General features: G+C 46.4%; 1 protein-coding gene across 5 annotated transcripts in view; it reads right to left on the bottom strand.

Moving 5' to 3' along the window:
- Nucleotides 1–760: 760 nt before the first annotated feature.
- Nucleotides 761–20498, bottom strand: part of Nhsl2 (NHS like 2) — a 262855-nt gene continuing 243117 nt past the window's right edge. For 3 of the 5 annotated variants that reach the window (XM_060375328.1, XM_060375330.1, XM_060375331.1), the window contains 3 exons: nucleotides 13842–16163; nucleotides 11739–11871; nucleotides 761–10132 (listed from right to left, as the gene is read on the bottom strand). In XM_060375328.1, coding sequence (XP_060231311.1) covers nucleotides 9811–10132; nucleotides 11739–11871; nucleotides 13842–16163 — 2777 coding nt within the window. In that variant the 3' untranslated portion in view covers nucleotides 761–9810. Of the gene's footprint in view, nucleotides 10133–11738; nucleotides 11872–13841; nucleotides 16164–17316; nucleotides 17449–19887; nucleotides 20081–20353; nucleotides 20482–20498 lie in introns of all 5 variants that reach the window. The other 2 variants (XM_060375329.1, XM_060375332.1) reach the window with 2 other exon arrangements.

Here is a 20498-nt window from a genome sequence, read left to right on the forward strand (position 1 = left end):
AACCACCTACCCAGATACCCTAAGCCTTAGGGCCTACGGCATGTTCACCAGGGCATGTTCCTGGAAGAAATTGTGGGTCATGTATTTGTTGGGAGTTCTTAGGGTTTGTGAGCACCAAATGTGATGTATGTGAGTCCCAGATGAAGCCAAGGGAAGGCCTGAATGAACTTTCTATACACCTTCAAAATCACTATTTTAGGTCTGGAATTCTAGCCTACTGGTAGAGTACTTGCCTAGTGTGTGTAAAGCCCTGGGATTGATTTAAAATAAAAGGGAAAACAAGATGTCATCAAGAACAATAACAAAAAAACAAAAACAAAAAAAAAACAACCCCAAAACCAACCAACCAACCAACCAACCAACCAACCAACCAACCAAACCCAAGAAATCCCAGTTTTGGAGGCAATGTGTTTAGTCTCTACCAGCTTTGCTGTAGGTAACTCCTTAGCTATGTGCTCATGATGATAATCATCACCTGTTTTGCTTTTCCAGTACAGGAGGGCTTCTTCTGCTGACTCCTTGCTTGTGCCAGATGTCTGCTGCATGACCCTTTGACATCAGAGGACATCCAGCCTAAAACTTACGTGCCACATGAATACATTCTGTTTCACAAAACTTACCTCCATAGTTGACACATTGTAAGTGGGAAAAGCGGGTTGGTTCAGTACCATTTGTGTGGCTAATCAAACCAACCCATGAACTGAGCCTGTTCCTGAATTAAGGCATCGGTACAGTGAAAACAAAGGAGGGAAGCAGGAAGTGATTTTAACAGAAAAAGTTTATTTTTAAGAAGACACAAACAGCTCTAGCTCTATAAAGAATACAGTTCGATTGCTGGTAGCAAGCGAGTAAGGAATCTTGGCCAAAATTAAAAAAAAAAAAAAGGAAACAAAAGACTAGAAATCACCTTTATAATATCACCCCACAGAGGTGACTCCCTTCTAGTTTGTGTTGGAATCCTACCAAGACTGGGTGTGTGATCTCTTGTAGTTACTGCTTCTCCTGGCATTGGAATCCAGGCTACAGTCCCATCCCTGGGGATGGGCACTACCCCTGCCTTTCAGTGTAGGCCATCACTTTGTACATCCCCATCTGGCGTTTGTCTTCACAGCACAGTGGGCCCAGGAACACTGGCTGCAGCACTGAGTCAGCACAACTGTACTAGGGCTGAGCAGCAGGGCTGACCTGTCCTGAGTCCTCACTCTGATTTTTGAGCTGGTGTACTACTTGGGCTCCTCTTAGGTCCAAGGCACAACCCTCTTTTCCTTCCCTTCCTAATTCTGGAAATCCTAAACAGAAGGCAGAAATGAACCATTTCATGGGTGCTTTGAAAGAGGAAACCCTGGAAAGTTATTCGAATCTGATGTTTGGAAATTCCGATTTCAGGAAATAGGTAGATCCCTGGGTTCAAATGACAGAAATCAAGCTAAAGGGCCTAAGAAGTGAGTCTGTGGAGCTTGAAAAAGCCGCAGCTTATGTCCCAGTGACTGAGCCCACATGCAATAAAAGTCCTGGCTCCGTGGCTGCTTGCCTGCGGGGAATGACACAGAGGACTTCCTTTAAATGTCTCTGTGGGAGAGGAGCCAGCACAAGTCAATGCAAATAAGCTCTCCAAAGTCAAGAAGGAGTGGTGCCTCAAGACTCCTCTCTCTGTCATTCCTGTCCTTGACCAGTCTCATGGGATCTGGTTCTGGACCACAGGACCAACGAGAGCACTGTGTGTTTGTTGTGCACACACTCGGGCGTGATTCAAAGCCGGGGTGCAGAAAACACACTCCTACAGGCATACACGCCCGCAGCCACGGGTCTGCCCCCATTCATACACAGCAAGTGTGAGAACTGTGAACCTGAACTCCAGTTCCTGAAAGTGTGGGGTGTGGGAGGGGAGCAGGAGAGAGGGAGGAATGAAACAGGATATGGTGGGAAGCAGAGAGGATATGGTGTGTTGGATGCCTATGGGCTAGAGGAGTGGGATGATACACTCTAGGAGATGGAGACTCAGGAGGCAGAGGACACTGGCACAAATACTTTCTGCACCCCATTGGTTTCTTGCTGGGGTTTCATGCTGTCTAGCGCTAGGTTTCAATTGCAATGGACAGAGATAGGTGTGTGTTCTGGGTTTTAAAATCAGCCCGTGGAACCCGGAAGCTGGGGATATTTTTCCCCCAGGAAATTGTAAACTGAATTGGAGTCTTATAGTGTGTGCTATAAGACTTTTGAAAGACAGCACCCTAAACTGGAGATAGCAGTGTAGGATATGACCATGTGGCCCAAGTAAGAGAGACAAAGGACAGGACAAAAGTTCTAAGTTAACTCTCTTACCAGTTTACCTTAATCATGGGCAAACAGAGACACAACAAAACACAACAAATGGGACATATCCATAGAAGGAAGTAAGATATTCTATATCAATATGCTTATATGTGTGATAGGGGAACACAGAGAAAGACTGTCAAATGCAGCCCCTCTTCACCTGTTCCTGTCTCGATGTGGGTAGACTGGTCTGATGGTATGGTGTATATGAGGCAGCTAGTGACAGCCTTTGGTACAAGTCTCACTTAGGAAAAACTTTTTAGAATGATTGCATTTATCTATTTGTATGTGTGAGCCTGTGTGTTGGCACATGCTCAGAGGTCAGAGGATAATTTTCAAGAGTTGACTCTCTTCTTCTACCCTGTGGGTTCTACTCAAACCTAGATCAGATGATCAGCCTTGATGGCATACTGTGCCACTGTGCCAGCCCTCACCAACATGGGGCTGAGCTCAGAAATGGGAGTGTGGCTCATGTATCAGCTATGCATGGCCTGTGAGCTGAGAGTGTTTTTCATATGTTCCAAAGGCTGTAAAACAAGTAAATGGACAAACAACATACCAACCAAAACAAAAAACAAAACAAAACAACCTGCCACAGAAACCATATGTGACACATATAACCCTAAAACAATTATACTCAGGCCCTTTGTAGAAAAAGTGTATAGATTTCCTGAAATGATGGGAAAAAGTCCCATCAGTCCCTTTGAGCCTGGAAAGGGAAGTCAGAAGAGATCCAAGAGAAATTAGAACATGGAAGTAACTGGAAATATTGCTTGGCATGACTAGCACAACACTGAAATATAGTGCCCACAAGTTCATAGGACGAAGTATGTGTGATTTACGGAAGGAGGCCCGAGGTGGCTAAGTTCAGAGCACGCTAAGAAATACTGGGCAAAGGATGTTCTGGAAAAGAGACCACATGGAGAGATAAGTACTGATTAGGGAACACTGTTATTTTCTGATCAGATAGAGATGGGATTTGAGCCCAGGGATTGGTAAAATAGGAAGTAAGGTGAGGTTTCTAGAATATAATTGAGTAGTTCATAAGCATCTAACAGTCTCAAGATCTCTCAAAAAGATTAGGAAGGTAAGGTTCTAGTAAACTCTAGGAAAGCTAACACTGGTTTGCCCTACTTGAAGTCAACAGCAACTACAAAAGTTCATACTAATAGGTAATGAAAGACCTTCTTGGATGACAAGAAGTCTTGTTTTTCTAAAAGAAGCCCCTAGAAGATTCCCTCACGTAGGGAAACTTTCCTACTAAAAATGAAATTTGTTCTATATAAATCATTTTTTTTTCCACATAGCTTTTAGGAAATACATCCACTCTACAAAATAGGGCACAGATAGCAAACATGGAGGGGAATGAGTTTCTAATCTAAAAACCAGATTTTCTTTGGATTCATTAACTAAAGAATGCTTGCGCATGTTCCCTTAAAGCATATAGGTTGTTGTTTTTTTTTTTTTTTTTCATTGAAATACTTGGGAAATTCATACATCAGATAAGTAGAAGCCAGTCATGGGTCCTTCATAAATATAGTGCTTTAAATGACAAGACATTCATCCCAGAGGCTGGAGACCTAGAAGTGAGGCTGGGCCCTGCCTCAGACTCACGGTGTGACCTTGGGTAAGTCACCTGAACCTTCTGGGCCTTAATTTCTTCTATGACACAAGGGGGGGGGTTGGTCCCTTTCGGCTCTTACACTCTGTGATTAATAGATAAATATAGAAATAAGAGAAATACAACAATCTAGAAATAAGAAATCCCCCCTCCCTCCGCAAAAGTAAGCCTTGGAGTCAGTAGAAAAAAAGTAGCAATGAAAGATAATAAAAAGAATTCCGTTTTAACTGCTAGCCAGAGTAAATATATCTCATTTAAAAATTAATGCAAATGTCATTTACAGTTGATCAGGAAACATCAGAACTTACATGTTAGTATTTCTTCACCAGCACACACGGAGGAGGAATGGCTTTGGAGCGACTGATACAGTGACCACGATGCTGTGTTCGCATGCAGAACATTTTATAAAATTGGACATAGAAAATCTCAAGACCACAGACAGAATAAATTTCTATAAAGCTTGCATTACAAAGAGGTTGAGAGGGGTTCACTGGTTGCTCTGGTTCCGATGTTTGTTTATCAGTAGGGGGGAGGTCAATACCATAAAATGCCACACTTCTTACATTAGGCAGAACCTCAAAATCAAATATGTTTTTGCTAGAGCCCTCCTGGAGAACAGCCACCATGGTGAGGTCGTTTATTTTGGTAATGCCAAACGGAACTACACCACCCTTTGTTGTTGTTCTTGCTACTAAAAAAACTCAAACCAGGCCAAATGGGCCTGATTCAGTCTGGCAATTTCTCAACACCAAACAAATGTGTAGCTGACCAAGAAGATGATACACACACTTCTTTCTTGGAGACTGGTAACTCTACCAGTAGGAAAGGTTGGTAACTTGTTGGAGAGGTGTGGCTCTGGTGATTTGGGGGGGCTTAAAGGAGTAATCTCTCTCTCTCTCTCTCTCTCTCTCTCTCTCTCTCTCTCTCTCCCTCTCCTCCCCCTTCTTCTCTTTCATATGTTGTTCCTGGTGGTTCCAAGACCACACTTTGAGAACCAGTGGCCTAGATTCAGGCCTTTACTTAAGAACAAAGGTATATACTTAAAATTTCACACAATCTTCATTAGGCAAATTTCTTTTTGCTCAACTTACTAAAGTGCCTCCAACATGTGCCAAAAAAACATTTACCACCGTAGTCCTCCAAAAACTGACTTCAAAGTGTTATAAAATAATTTGACTAGGCTTATTTCATGTCCTTTTAAAAGCATCATACTACTTTCTGACCTTTGACGAAGGCACTGTTTTGTACCTCTTTCCTACTCTCTTGTCTTTTTAAGTCCTTACTATCTTGGTCACTTATAGCTGAAATACATGCAAAGGCATTGAAGGGACTGGGGGCTGTGGTATAGATAAGGTCTCATTCTCACACCAAGTCGGAGTCATAGCACACAACAGAGACAGACTGGCAGGAGGGGGAGTGGAGGCCTGTGCTTAGTCACTGCACTTCCAACCAATTTAAGAACCACCACTGATATCGGACGGCTGACATCAGTAAGAAACAGATTCGACACAGTCACCTTGCGCAAACAGGACACAGTTCACAAACTCCTTAAATCTTTGTCTCTTTTACCTAAATGGTAAGTAGCATTAATTCCATTTACACAGACATGTTAATGTACAATATGAATAATTGATCTAGGCCTTTTCAGAGGCTTTGAAGTAGCTTTCTCTCAGAGTCCCTTGGTAGGAAAATAGCACAGGGTTATTATCTAGATAATTGACCATCAGCAACTAACTATAGTGATTTCAGGAGAAAACTGTATTTTCTATACTCTGGAGCCAGCTGTCAGGGAGTCTGGTCTTTCCATGGTAAAAAACAACTTGTGCGACTAGTTGATGCCTAACATTCTGCAAGAACTTCATTCCTTTGGCTTAAGGCTGTTCCCCTGTTCAAATGCAAGCAACCCTCGGGAAAAGGTAGCATTAAGCCTCCCAGTCGCAAAGCAAATGGATCCATCCCTTTCCTGAGAGCATGTTTTTTTTTTTTTTCTTAGGAGGAGAACAAAGTAGGAGGCACTGAGGAGAATCGGTGCTGGGCCACAAGGATTCTGAGGAGGGAGAACAAAGCAGAAAGAACCAACAGAAGGTCACAGGGGCAGACCTCCAACTGACTGGGTGAAGGGCACTGGCCTTCAGTGTTCCTCCTGGACTGGGTGCTAACTCACCAGCTGGAGCAGGCTATTTAGAAATGTTTGTGATAATACTTCAGATTCTTTACTGCTTAGGCATACAAAGGCTTCTGGCAACAAATGGAAAAACAGCAAGGAAACATTTGGCGCAAAACCTGCCCCCAAATCAGAACTACACTCAGAGAAAGAGCAACTGATACTACTTTACAGAGTGCAAATCGCAGGGCCGCGGCAAGGGTAAGGCACTGGCGGGGCCTTGAGAGTGGGCGTCTCCCCAGTCGCCTCACCCTAGTCTTGGCCCTGGCAAATCATAGCAAAGGAAAAGCTCACCATTGTGCCACGGTCTTGGCGAACACAGAGGGCGGAAGCAGTGAGCAATAAGCACTGAGTGATAAGATAGCTAGTCTTTTTCCTGACTGGTTCAGAGGTGAGGAAGGGGGCAGGTTCATGGGTAGATCTGCTCAGAGTGACAAGTACAAAGGGACAACTGGATCTGTGTTGTCTGGATAAAGCAGATGTCAGGCAGAATGCTTGTTGGGGGAACCTTAACCTTGCGGTCAGGAAGCTAATATGAATGGATTGGCTGCCTGTGCCCTTGACTCCTTTGTTGGTACAGGTGCAGCCCCTGGGTACTAAGACCAAACGACAATTTGGAGCCAGGTGGGAGGCCCAGGTGGGCCAGGAATACAGGCAAAGGGGAGGAACCATAGGCAAAGTCAGCCTTTGTAGTAAGACTAACCTGCTCTCCACCACTCTTGTTTGAACCACAGATATATCCCCACCAAGTGCAAAGCATTAACTGCATCTTGGGGTGGGGGCTCTCCCCAACCCTTGACTATACCGAGGCTACTCTAACAGAGCCACCTACCACTAAGGGGTAGAGTTGGAGGGAAACAAGGGATAGGAGAAGCTTCAAAGAGGGGCTGACTAACTGGGGCCAATTTTCTTTCCCTCCAGCTCACCTGTAGAGATGATTCTAGGAGCAAGCCCACCTTCCCAGTGTCACAGGCAGCACACATTATACCAAGGGAAGAGGGTTGGTGTTTATGATGTTAAGGACAGGAGAAAGGTTAAGTATTAGAAAGATGCTTGGTGTTGTGATAATCAACTAGTAGATTTTTTTTTAAAAATAATCTGGTTGGTAGTTTAAGACTAGGTCCACTTTCTGCAAACACTGAATGAAGAGCCCCAGTCCTAAGCGTTTTCCCTAACTGTAGAGTCTCTGCCCCACGCCCTCTTGTGCTAATGGGCTTCTGAGGGTCGTAGTGATGGAGAAACGTTCTGAACATCCCAGGCACACAGATTTTTGCAGAGGAAAGCAAGGCTTCGGGTAACTGAAAACAACCTCAAGCGGTCTAAGCATTCAGCTTGTAATTACAATCTTTTGGGGGACACTTCCAGAGGTAGCAAGGCAAGGGGAGAGGCAAAACCCATGAGAAGGAACAAACAAGACACTTCTAAAAAAAATCAGCAAAAGTAGCAAGCCCTGTACAGAGTCCTATAGGCTCATACTTTAGCATTCAACAATTCACAATGGTTCTGAGGAGCAGACTCAGGGAGCTTTTTGTTTCTGATAGACAGGAAGCGTGGGCAGTCCACGCCAGTCCTTCATTTCCCTACAGAGGAAAAGTACCTCTGTCTTTTGGAATTCTGAGTTCAGGTGTGATACTTATATATAAACCAACACCAATACTGAAGTCTCTTTCTTACCATGTAGCCCCAGATGTCCTATGTAGATCAGGCTGGCCTCAAACACACAGAAATCTGCCTGCCTCCATCTCCCAGGTGCTGGGATTAAAAACTGTGTATACCACATTCCTTCCTGCCTCTTGTTTAAATTCAGGCAAAACTTATGAAACTGTGTTAAGATCTTCATGTAAAATGTTATAAACACTTTCAAAACAACTAGAGTTCCATGAACTATTATTTCGGTGGCTTCTTTCTAAATCTGAGAGACATGCTAGTTGCAAGAGTGTTGGTGATCTTGCTCTATTTTCACTTGTTGAGAATTCAAAACTAGACCAAGCCAACCAAGGATTTCTGCCCAGGGCTTCTATGCCAGAAGACTGAGTCTTCTCAGTACCTGGTTTAGTTCTTTTCAGCAACGTTGTCTTGTTGGAGTATGGGCAGTTGAACTAAGAGCTTGCTTCTCGTTGGTAGGAAGTAATGCCCTATCAAAATGAAGATCCGATTGCCTCTGGCCCTCTTACTGCTTCTTCCAAGAGACTGAGCAAGGAAGCTGGTAGGGCAGGAGGTGCAGGACGAAGAGGCCAGGGAACTTTTTTTTTTTTTTTTTTTTTTTTTTTTTTTTTTTTTGCAAAGCATATACTGGTTCATTTCCTTTTGGCCCCTTGACACCAGAAGACAATAAGCTTCCCAGCACTGGCCAGCAAGTTCTCTGCTCAGTGCTTTGCCTATCTTGTCCCCGGCTCCTCAGAAACCAGGTGCATGACAATCAGGAGCTCTTGCTCTGCTTACAAAATTGAGTTGACAAGAACAGCCAGTGCCTATTGGCTTTGGAAGGGAAGGGGTAATTACGATTGTTCTGCAACTCTTTCAGGATTCTATTTATCCTAGCTGCTCTGCTCTCCCCCACCATGGCTAACTGAAAGTTGGCCAAATAACAGTACCTAAATAGCAAAAAAGTAGCCCTTTTGTATTCTGGGCCATAGCAAGGCTGCCTTTTTGATTTTGAGAAGACCTTTTTAAGTCTACAGGTTCCCGATTTTTGAAACGGAGTCAGATTTCCTTAAAATAAAACCCAAACAACCACAGAAAGCACAATCTGAATCAAATGATGTGGGGCAAGAGACTCGTGCTTTCTACTCCTGGAGCCTCTGATGATGCCACATTTCTTACCTAATGATTTTCTGTAATGAATGCTACATGCAAGTGAAATGAGAGTTCTTAGCGCTTACAGCATGAGCTGGGCACTGATCCTGGCTACCCATGTTGACAGACACTTGAAAGACCTCTAGGCGCACATGCAAATTACCTTGGCTAGGTGTGAGTGAACAAAGGTCCCATTCGTTTGCTGAGCTGGCTTCGGCCAAAGCCACATCTTTTCTAGCTAATTGGGGTGGGGGGAGGTCCTAGAAGTTTATTAAAACTCATCACCCTGATCTCCGCATAGACAATCAAACTGAAAAAGGCATGAAGTTTTGGAAGAGCCACATTCATATTTTGCACCACAAAAGCCATCCAATCAACCCCATGCCGAAATTAGTGCACACCTGCAGAACTTGCTCTGGAGGAAAGTCACACTGTGGTTGAGGAGGCCTCTGTGTCTTTCTGTGTCTTCACATAAGGCCATCAAGGCCTCCCCAGGAGAGTAGACAAGCAGCAGTGGAATTGGCACCCTCTGTCCCCAGCCCTGGTTTGGAAGTCCCCAATCTGTTCTCCCAGCATGCCCCTCAGTGATAGGAGCCAATGGACAAAGCAGCCAGGACGTTGAGAAGGTGGCATATGTGTTCTCAGATCTGAGGATCTCTTAGTGCACAGTGCTGGGAGACAATAAGAAAGACTCCAATGTTCAGTCATGGCAAGGATGGAGGCATGGTAATGCAGATGATCTGAAGCCTATCTAAGTGCCCGGTGAGCTCAGTTGCATTGTGTTGGCCTCTCTGCTGTCCAGAGTATGAGTTAACATCAAAGACATAGATTCTTTTGTCATTTCTGTGGTTGATCCCTTTCTAAAGCCCTCTGTCTTCCCCCTTCTCTATTCAGGTCTAGTAAGTAAGAAGCAGGCTTAGGTACTTGGGTTGTCAGTGGGTTCATAATCTTTTGAGAACTGTGCAATAATTCTTCGAGCCAGAGGGTTGGTGGTCTTCAGCAGCTCAGCCGCTGAGGGGCGGGTCCTGGGAGTAGCCTTACTTCCCTTCTTCTGGAGCAAGGCCTTGAAATCATCATTCCTGCCAGCGTCGAGACAGGCACTGCCACTTGGCCCTGTGGCAGCAGTAGACTCACTGGTGGGAGAATCAGCTGTACTCTTCACTGGCGAATGGGAGCTGGGTCTGCTTCCCGCGAAGCCCTCCCCAGGTTCTTTCCAGCCCAATAGCTTTCTTTTGGACCTAAATGAGAGAAAGACTGGCTTGAGCGAATTCAGGGAACCCAGGGAGCAGAAAGCTGGCAAAGCTTTGATGCATTACCAGCTAGGGATGTGTTCAAGGACATGCATATGACAGCCTTGGGCTGATGGGCTATTCTTCATCCCTTAGCTCCCCAGGTCCTTGTAGGGCCCTCTGTTCTTTCAATGCTCACAACTGGAGTTGCTTGCCCTATGCTACAGGTTCAGTCCTTAGCAGTTTTCTGTGATCAAGAACAAAACTTAAAGGAGTCAAGTCCAAGACTAGTCTCCTAGCAGAGGGAGGGGAACACCAACCCACTCACAAAAAAAACTTCAACCCAAAATTTACCCTGCCTACAGGATGTGCAGGGATAAAGATAGAGCAGATAGAGCAGAGAGTGAGGGAATGCCCAAGCAATGCCTGGCCCAAGCAAAGACCCACCCTATCGGAGAGTGCCAACCTCTGACACTATGAATGACACTCTGCTAAACTTTAACACAGGAGCCTGTCAGAGTTGTCCTCTAGAGGCCCTACCCAGCAGCATCTCAAAAAACAGATGCCAAGGCTCACAACCAGACATTGGGTGACAGGAAGGGTGTCTTGTGGAAAAGCAGGAAGAAAGAGAAAAGGACCTGGATACAAGCTCCACAAGAAGACCAACAGAGCCAATTAACCAGGGCCTAGAGGGGCTTGCTGAGACTGAAGCATCAACCAAGCACCATGCAGGAACTGGACCTAGGCCCCCAACAAAGATGTAGCTGATGGATAGCTTAGGCCTCATGTGGGTCCTCTGGTTAGGGAAGTGGGGACTGCATTGGACACAGACTCACTTGCCCGCTTTTTGATCACTTTCCCGTGGCAGGAGTGCCTAGCCAGGCCACCGGGAGAGACGAAGGATATGCTCAGTCCTGATGCAACTTGATGAGCTGGGGTGGATGGGAAAGGGAGGTCCTCTTTTCTGAGGAAAAGGGGAGGGGGAGGGAGAGAGGGTAGGGCTGGGAGGGGAGGAAGGATGGGGCTACAACAAGGATGTAAAGCAAATGAGAGAGAAAGAGAGAGAGAGAGAGAGAGAGAGAGAGAGAAGGCCAGGAGCTCAGTGACTGAATCAAGACAGTCAGAGGTTTGGAATTGGTTTGAACTGGTGCTCCACTCCAGAAACTGGGCTCACAGACCCAGGTACCTCACCACCAAGCCACTGCCTCATGCCCCTATGTCCCCCTCTGTTCCCCCTCTGCTCAAGTCCCTGCTCTCATATACTGTCCAGTGCTCCATATCACCTTGAGATAGAATTCTCTGGTACAAGGAATTCTGTGAAGGGTTAAATGTCTCTAAATGCAGGCAGAACTGTGAGGGAGCAGATGGAGATACAATAGGCCAAGCAGTTGCTAGGAGACCGGAGGGCTCTCTCAGCACCCGGTCCTCCCCTCCACCACTTCACCCAAAGACATCAGTGAATTTGAGATGTGAGGTCCCAGACTGTGCTCACATATGTAAGTACCCGGACTCAATGTCCAGTTGTGATTCTAATGGCTGCTCAGGGGCAGCAGTTTTTGTTCAAGTAGAAAAGAGGACAGCAATTGCAATTACAATGAAGGAAAATGATCCTGACCTGTGTATCACAGTGAATAAATCTTCAGTTGTTCGAGAAGCTACAAACACGTCATCCTCCTCCTCTGCAATCCATTCGGCTGTTTTATCACTGATTAAACTCTTCTCTTCAGTACTTGGTTCGCCAGGTCTCCCTAGGCATGAGAATGAAAAGGAATGACTTTGACCATGATAGCTAGGACAAAACACATGCAGTTTCATTATTTGGCTTGATGTTCAAAATGACTCTAGAAGGACAACAGGGCAGAGACTTTTGATGTCGCCGGTTTTCGAGGAGGAACCTAAAGTTCAGAAAGCTAATGATTTAGTCACAAGCCTTTCAGTGCCCACATGGTGAAGACTGGCCCAGATCCCTATTCTCATGCATGCTTTTCATTAAAATGGGTGCTTTAAGCATGCTCTTGTTTTCTTATTCATTTCAACAAAAATTAGTGCTGGGGATGGGACTCAGGACCTTGCACACAGTAGATAAGCTCTCTGGCACTGAGCTATATTCCTGCCCTCTTTGTTATAAATACATAATTAAAAGACTCAAGATACTGAGAGCAGGGTAAAGCAATTATGCTCACCCGGTCGGGGAGGGGAGGAGGGGTTGGAACCTGTTTGAATCTGAGGGAGCCTGTGGAGTCAGAGGAAGCGCATTTGAAAATAACCCTTGGCTTTGACATGCTCACTTGCTTTTGTCACAGCGATTAGCTTACACTGAAAGTCTAAATCAGCTTAAAGAAGGTCAGGAGATTTGTGGTGTTCAGTATTAAAGTTTGAAAATGATGAGAAACACAGTTGAGCCTTGAGGACATTAATAAAAATAAGCAAGTGACAAAAAAAGACACCAAATCTATGATTCCACTCAGCATCCAGAGCAGTCAAATCCATAAACCTGAAAAGTGAACTGTGGTTGATAGGGCAGCAGGTGAGGAGGAGAGAGAGAGACAGTTGTTTCAAGGGTATAGACCTTCATTTTTGCAAGACAAATGACACTCTGGAGATGGTAACTCAAATAAATGTTCTTAAATGCTAATGAACTGCATAGGTAAAGAGGCTGTAATTAACCCAAGGATGGAGACTCACACCTACTAACGTAGCACTTGGGAAGCTGAGGTAGAATTATGACTTTCAGACCAACCTAGGTAACACAGTGAAATTCTGTCTCAAAAGAGGAGAGGTTGGAGCTGTGATGGTGGCTCAGTCGGGAAAGCAGCTTCCATGCAAGCATGAAGACCTGAGTTCAGATCCCTGGCACTCATGTAAAAGCCAGACACCATTCTGTGATCCTAGTGATCCAGGTCTGGGTGTGTGGAGACAGGTGGATGTCCAGAGCTTGGCAGCTAGCCATTCTAGCCAATAAATATGCTCTGGGATCAGTAAGAAACTCTGTCTCAAAAAATAAGGAAGAGAGTGATAGTGGAAGATGATCAACACAACCTGTGGCCTACCCGCCTCCTGGAAGTGGTTAAAATATGTGTTGTGTGTACCTTACAACAAAAAAGACACAGAAGCAGCATCAGCCCAAAAGTAGAATCATTAACTCTCCTGGTCTTATGGGTCCAGGTAGAGTTAGAATCGAACCATCTAAGGATGACTGTGCCCTTTCTTCTGGGAGACACTGAAAAAGGGTGCAGGTAATAACACAGCGCATCATTTCAGAATCATGCAAGCCTTCCAGGAGGCTGGAACTTGGTCTTGTACAGTACTGTGTCCTGTGCATTAATATAAATTTAGTGTGGCCAAAGAAAACTACTGTCTCATGAGATGGACTCCTAGGGCAGGGGCTGTGTGCCTGGCTGGGCAGATGGGGTCTGGAAGTCCCAGTGTGCTAACCATCTGATTTTTCTGTCATAGTGCCTGCATCAAGAGTAGATTGCCCAGACTTACTTAGCCTTGCAGATCTGTCCTGGGTCAGTCCTGTCCCCCAGGACAGTAGGGACCAAGCCACAGTTCCTTTTCAGAGTTAGCCCAAACCCTCTAGATGCATCCCCTACTGATTTGGTCATACTGGGGCATTTGCTCTGACTCTCAACTTCAGCCTTACCCTCATCCCTCCTTCAACTGAAGAAAGGAAAAGGCAAAAAAAGAAGAAAAAAGAAAAACCAAGTTTACTAACCTGAAGAGGTGGTCTCCTTTTCACTGTCAACACAAAGAGCCGAAGTCATCCTTTTACCAGGTGGCTTCAGGCCGTCACCAGTGGAGGGACACTCGGCATCTTCCTCCAGGGTGATGATGGGGCTGAAAGGCAGCCTTGGTTCTGCCACGCAGGCATCCGTTTGAGCTACCGGGGAGGTGAGAGGCAGGTAGAGCACGCTGGGCTTTTTTGGTACTGGAGGTGGAATCTTGCTCGTCTTTTTCTCAGCTTCTTCTTGGCTCTGGAGGTTGATTCTTTCAGGCAAGGCTTTCACCTTGGATCCCCCTTCTTCCACACTGGCCTGGGGAGGTTGCTGTGTTCCTGAGAAGAAAGCACCAGAGGAACTGGCAAGAGGTGTGAAGACAGGGGTAGAGGATGCTGCTGAGTCTCCGGGGCTCCTGCCACCGGGGAAGCTGGGTGACTTTGGTTTCCGAAACACTGTGTAGCTGTCTTGGGGGAGCTGCTTCATGTGTGTACCAGAGCCCCTAGGTGTCATAGCCATAGTAGGAGAAGTTAGTGGATACTCCCCAGGGAGGGAGGGAGGCCTGTGGATCAAACTTGGAGGCCTTCGGGCCAGTGGCGGCTTCTCGGCTATGGGAGGTTTCACTTTTCTCTCTGGCAAGGAGAAGACTTCTTCCATTCCAGGTTCCTCGGTGTAATCTGGGCTCTCAATGTCATCTTCTGGCTCAGACTTGCTGACTGACCTCAGGCGAACAGAACGGAGGTCAGACTGAGTAACCATGGGCATGATTGGCTGGTTTGGACTAGTTTTCTGTGCCAGTTTAGCTCCAAAATTGGTTTCAGAGTGATGGCGGCTCACCTTTGTTTTGCTGCGGATGGAGATACTCATCCCTGACAGATCCAGGGTGGTTGACGAGGTCAGTGGTAGATCAAATGACAACCGTGATTTGCAGATTTTCTCCATTGGTGATGTTGGGGGCAGTGATGACTTCCTTTCTGGTACCACTGGACGTACTCGGACAGTGGTACTTGGAGGAGGTAAGTGGCCCAGGGTCAAAGACATGGAGACAGTGGGTGTGGGTGTCTCTGACTGGCTGGAATAGCCACTGGAAGGGGACATTAGTCCAGTGGGCCTCCCGGGGGAGGCTACTTCCCTGGCTTCCACCTCAATGGAGAGCTGAGAGGGTGTTGTCGCTCTGGAGGTGGAAGGGGAGGCCAGAGACTCTGAACTTCCCTGAACTTGAGTGCACTCAATGACTGTGGTGCCAGTGGCAGTGCTGGAGCTGGACAAGGATTGGTAGGTATCACCAGACTTCCAGTCAGTAAGATACCAGTGGTGAGAGAACTGCGTACCTTCTGGATCTTTGAGTGTTGGCACAGGTGGGTGACCTTGAGCATCTGGGTGGTGGCCCTGGTGTTCCAAGGAGAGGCAAAGGCTCCTGGGCCTCTGGTCCTTGGGAAGTACCAATTCACCTTCCGGTTGGAGAACTGGCTCATCTTTGACTAGTGAGACGCTTCGCATGGGTGGAGAGGGCTTCTTTTTGGCCTTCTTGAGTGAAATACTTTTGGACCTTTGCCTTCTGTGCCGTGCCTCCTGCTCAGTGCTGAGGGCTGCAATGTTGTCGGTACTGTTACTGCCTTCAGAGCTTGTACCGGTATAGGGCAGGCTACGGGCCTCACTGGCTTTCTGTTCTTCCTCATAGTCCACTGAGATGACACCTGAGTCAGTGGGCACAGACAGTGACCGCTCCCGGAATCTGTTGGTCCCACCTGGGCCTGTTTCCAGCCTTGAGGGACCGTGAGCAAGAAGGCCAATCTTGGGAGGTCTTTCCGGTATTTGTCTTCGTTGAGTGGGGTGCTCAGAGTAGCTGGATAGCCCAGTGCATCCTGCTGGGTTATCACGGGTGACAAAGAGAGCAGCTGTTTCCTTAGGGACCAGAGGCGGGAGTGTGTTCAAAGAGACCCAAGAATTCCCCGAGGAAGGGTTTTTTCCATTTTTACTGACTTGATTGCCCTGGCTACTGGCACTTGGAGTCATGTACATGAAAGCATCTCCCTTCCAGGACGCGGAGGATGTTGATTCTGCTGGTCCATTGCAAGAACTGGGAACGCTGTACACCACTGCCATGCTCTCCATGCCAGGAGGGTCTGCGCCACTGTGTGCCTGGTGAGGGTCTCCGGGTTCACTGGAAGAGTGTCTCAGTCCTGGTGAGGTGAGACTTGGGAACCGAGTATCCTGCCCAACAGCAACTCTCCCTTGAACAACGTGTGGAGCTGAGTGGCCAGGCCTGATGTCTGAGGTGGCAGAGTGGGCCAGGCTGCCTACGGGGCTGTTGCTGTGACCTGGAGATGGAAAATACATGTTAGTGGTACAGCAAAGGACCCCCACCTCCCATCAGCTGTTTTGTGACAAGAATATCAACTTTGTGCCAGGCAGCATTTGCCAACAACTTTGTCAGAATTCCTTGGTTCTTTTCACAGATGAGGATGCCGGGAGAAGTTGGGTTCCTGCCCATAACCACACAGTGAGTCACAGGGTACCCTTGAATTGGCCATATGGCTGCCAAAGGCTTTCCAGCTTTGATGACTCTTTTCAGAGTAGAAGTGTCACATAGGACTACCTCAGGGTTCCCCCATACATTCTCCCTGGGTTCCTGGGGTTGGAGCAGGAGCTTCTAAACCAACTAAAAACCACAGTTTCATGTGGTTCACAGCCCCAGTAGTACATCTGAAGTTTGCCAGAATGCTGTATTTCTTGCATCTGTCACTTTTTGCCTTTGAACAAAAAAGACTTAGGAGAATTCACAGATGTGACAACACCATTCAGATGGCCCAATCTCCAGAAGTTTTCACATATCCACAGCTATGACTGTTATAACATTACTATTATTGCTACTTTACCAACATAATAATTCATAATAGCCAGCATTTGTTGAATGTTGACTATATCCCAGGTACATGACAGGCAAACTACACAAATAGTTCTGTTTTCTACAGTTGACCATATTGGGTCAACACACAATTACAGTTTGAGGGGGGTATGGGTGATTCCCCACTTTTAATTATTTGGCTAAATTTGGAATATATGGTAACAGCACATTTTTTGGAGACAAGACCTCATTTTATATAGTCCTTCTCTGGCTTAGAACTCATGAAGACCAAACTGGCCTTAAACTCTAGACAATCCTCCTGCCTCTGCTACTGAGCGCTGGGATTAAAGGTGTATACGTCATCCCTAAATTACATTACATTTGTAATGGAAAACAATAAATAACGTTGTGGTTTCATTAGCCTACGATACCTGCTCTCCATACCCAATTTTCTGGTCTGGCCAAGAGCCCTTGGTTACCATTAATTACCACATTGGCTTTTCAGGATATTCAAAGTCTTTCTCCCCCGAATTATTTCGGTTCCCTACTGTCACCTGCCACTTGCATGACAAGGAGTAGTGGGAAGTGGGGAAAAGGTTGGAGGGAATCAACTGTATTGGGGTCACCTTGGTCTCGCTGAGAAAAGTTAGAGAATCCAATAATGGTCCGCCTCCGCCTCAGGGTGGACTTGGGGTTCACGGCTGTCTCTGTGTTAAACAATGAGTGTCGAAAACTTGCATGTCTATCAAACTGCTGCCCTGTAGTCAAAATAAAGATACTTGGGTGCATCCTGGGTTCTGTTTACAGTGCAGTGGAAACTGGCCTGAGTTAGAGAGGAGGGATGATGGCAGCAGAAATGAGCATGAGTAGCATCCAGGCAGGCGGCACTTCTTCCCCATCCCTCCCAGTTTGCTGCTGGACACACACACACACACACACACACACACTTGGTTTTACAGACTACACCCAGCTCACCTGTACTTCTAAGATTTACTGGGACAGTATTTTTCAACTCTGGGTCCATAATGAAATAAACTGGCTAGCTTTTGAAATTCCATGACTCGAACTCCAGAACATCCAAACTTTCTGGGAGAAGAACCTGAGTAGAAGTTTTGCCTAGGAGTCCTGGCCAGATGCATAGCTGGGGGTGAGCATCACTGCTTGAGGAGTGATGGACGGAGGCTAGATGGTATTTGATTATGCTCATAATGTTTCTCCTGTGCTGCTGGAGACAGAACCCAGAGCCTTCTATATTCAAGGCAAATATTCTACCACTGAGATGCATTTATACTCCCCGGGCATTGCTTTTGTGAGAAAAGGACTTGTTTGGTTATCCAGCCTGGACTTGACCTCATCACCCTTCTTCGGCCTCCAAACTGCTGCAGTTATGAGTATGTGTCATCATGCCTAGATTGACTGTGGTCTTTTCTCAAAGTCTTCACAGGGGCCAGGTGAAGATGGTATCTCCAAGAAGCTGTCCTCCTGACCCCAACATTGAGAAAGCAACATTTTGATAGCCTGTCCTATAGCCAGCCACTTGACCACATATTACCAAAATTGTGCCCTATGTAATTCTCTTAAAGTGCTGGGTTAGCCTTTAGTTTTGGAAATTTGTTGGCTGAAAAGTCAGGGTGAGATGGTCTGTGGGGCTAGAAAGGCAGTTCAGCTCCCTGTCTTTCACTATGTAGCTGGGTTAGCAGACCTTCGCCTTCTAGTCACACTGCTGTAGTTCCTTCCCAGTAAATGGCTCCACAGGAGAAACTCAAAACAGCTTGAGAGTGAGACAGCCATTTAGATCAAGGACGTCAATAATGCTTTGTGAGTCTCCCATCACGGGTTCACTTCCATTGGCAAAATTCCTTAGGACATGAGTTCGACTTCCTGCCTCTCTTTCTCAAGATGACTCTAGGGGCAATGGATGAACCCAGGGAGCATTACCACACAGAGACAGAGCAGTCCTCATTGACTTTACCAACTTTTCTCAACACAACAGGGGCTATGCTAGCTCCCAGGCTTCCTCTTGTCCCTTCAGATTTTATAATAATAATAATAATAATGATAATAATAAAAATAAATAATTATAATATAAACTCTATAATATTATATATTATAATAATATGTATAATATATAACATAATTATATAATTATTATAATTATTATTATTGTGGTTGGTGGTGGTTTTTTGAGACACGTTTTCTCTGTGTAGAGCCCTGGCTGTCCTGGACTTCCTTTGTAGACCAGGCTGGCCTCGAACTCCCAGTCATCTGCCTGCCTCTGAGTCCCTTCAGATTATTGAGGTTTGGCTTTCATTAGGCTCCTGGAGTAGGAAGCCACTTGTAAGAAGTTACTTGTGGCCCCCATCTGGAGACTGAGATAATGTTACCAACGTGGCAGAACCCAGAACCACCTGGGAGACGTGCCTTGGGGTGTGCCTGCGGGGATAACTTGATTAAACTTCCATAAGAAAACCCAGTGTAACTTTGGATGTGACCATTCCTTGGGCAGGGGATTGTGGACCCTACAGGTGGAGAAAAGGAACTGAGCAGCTGCTTTTAAGCTCCAGCTGCCTTTGAGGCACTGTTCCTTGAACAGTGGACCAGTATCTACTCTCTTTGCCCTTAAGTTGCTTTTGTCAGGGTATCTTATCAAAGCAATGGGAAGAGAGGCTGAGACAAATGTAAACATTTCCCCCACTACTCTCAAGGTCATCCCGAATTCCCCTTTGGTCTTTCTCTTTTTCCTCTGTGCCCTTTGTGGCCCCTTCCCTCGTTGCCCTACAATTAAAACACATGTACTCTGATTTCCCTCTCCAGTCTATTAGTACATTCCAAATCCAGCTTTGGCTTTATAACATTATCTTTACCTAAAACAAACAAAACTCACAGACTTTGTTTCCACTTAAACTAAAAAAAAAAAAAATACCCAAGTGCACAAAACTTTTGGCACATCCTGTAAAGAAACCTTTGTTCAATATTACACGGTATCGGTTATACTGGCGGTGCAGATAGGGGTGAGGGAAGGGCAGCCACAGCCCCCTCTTCAGCAAGCCCCCACTCCCTGGGGAGTCATGGCCTGGACAGTGCAGAGCAAGCCAGTAGCAGATGGAGTGGCCCTCCCTCCCCAGTACCCAGTGCATCTGGAGAGGATGGGCTGTTCGCATGAAGGGAAGCAGACAGTGGATGCTAAGGAACTCTACCGGAAATGTTGATGGGCACAAGGTCAGACTGTATGGAGCAGGGCTGAAGCCAGTGCTTCTCCTTTAGGATGGGTAGAGGGAAGGGGCCATCCCAGGCAGTTGGCTTGTTGGCAGTAGACAGGCTCAGGCAGACCTCTGGGGCCCTCACACCCTGGGTCGTGGTCTCATCCTCTCTCAGTTGTCGTTGTGTAGGCTGTTGGGAGAGAGGGTGACGGAAAGGGTGTGCTTCTGAGTGGTGAGGAGCTGGTGCCCATAGGATGGTCGCTTAGGCAGAATGGTTGGAGGCGTCCTCTTGAAGGCAAGAAAGCATGTACGGGCTGCCTGGCTAGGCACCTGCAGTGCAGGACCCTCACAGCAGCCCGGCTAGTGAGCAGTGATTAAGAGCAGCATCCAGTGGGGGGTCACATGAGACCCCCTGTCAGTGGGTGCACACTGGCTCTCCCACAGTGGGGAAGAGGCAACTCACCATCAATACAAACTCCAGACGCTTGTCAGACTGGGGCCTTGGGCTGGGAGTAGGCTCAGGGGCCTCATCAGAAGAGCGGAAGGTCTGCCCCAGAAGTCTGGCCTCTGAATACTGTTCCTCATAGTCTTCTGAAAAACAGCATAGT

This window comes from Meriones unguiculatus, chromosome X, assembly GCF_030254825.1.
Source record: "Meriones unguiculatus strain TT.TT164.6M chromosome X, Bangor_MerUng_6.1, whole genome shotgun sequence".
NCBI lineage: Eukaryota > Metazoa > Chordata > Mammalia > Rodentia > Muridae > Meriones > Meriones unguiculatus.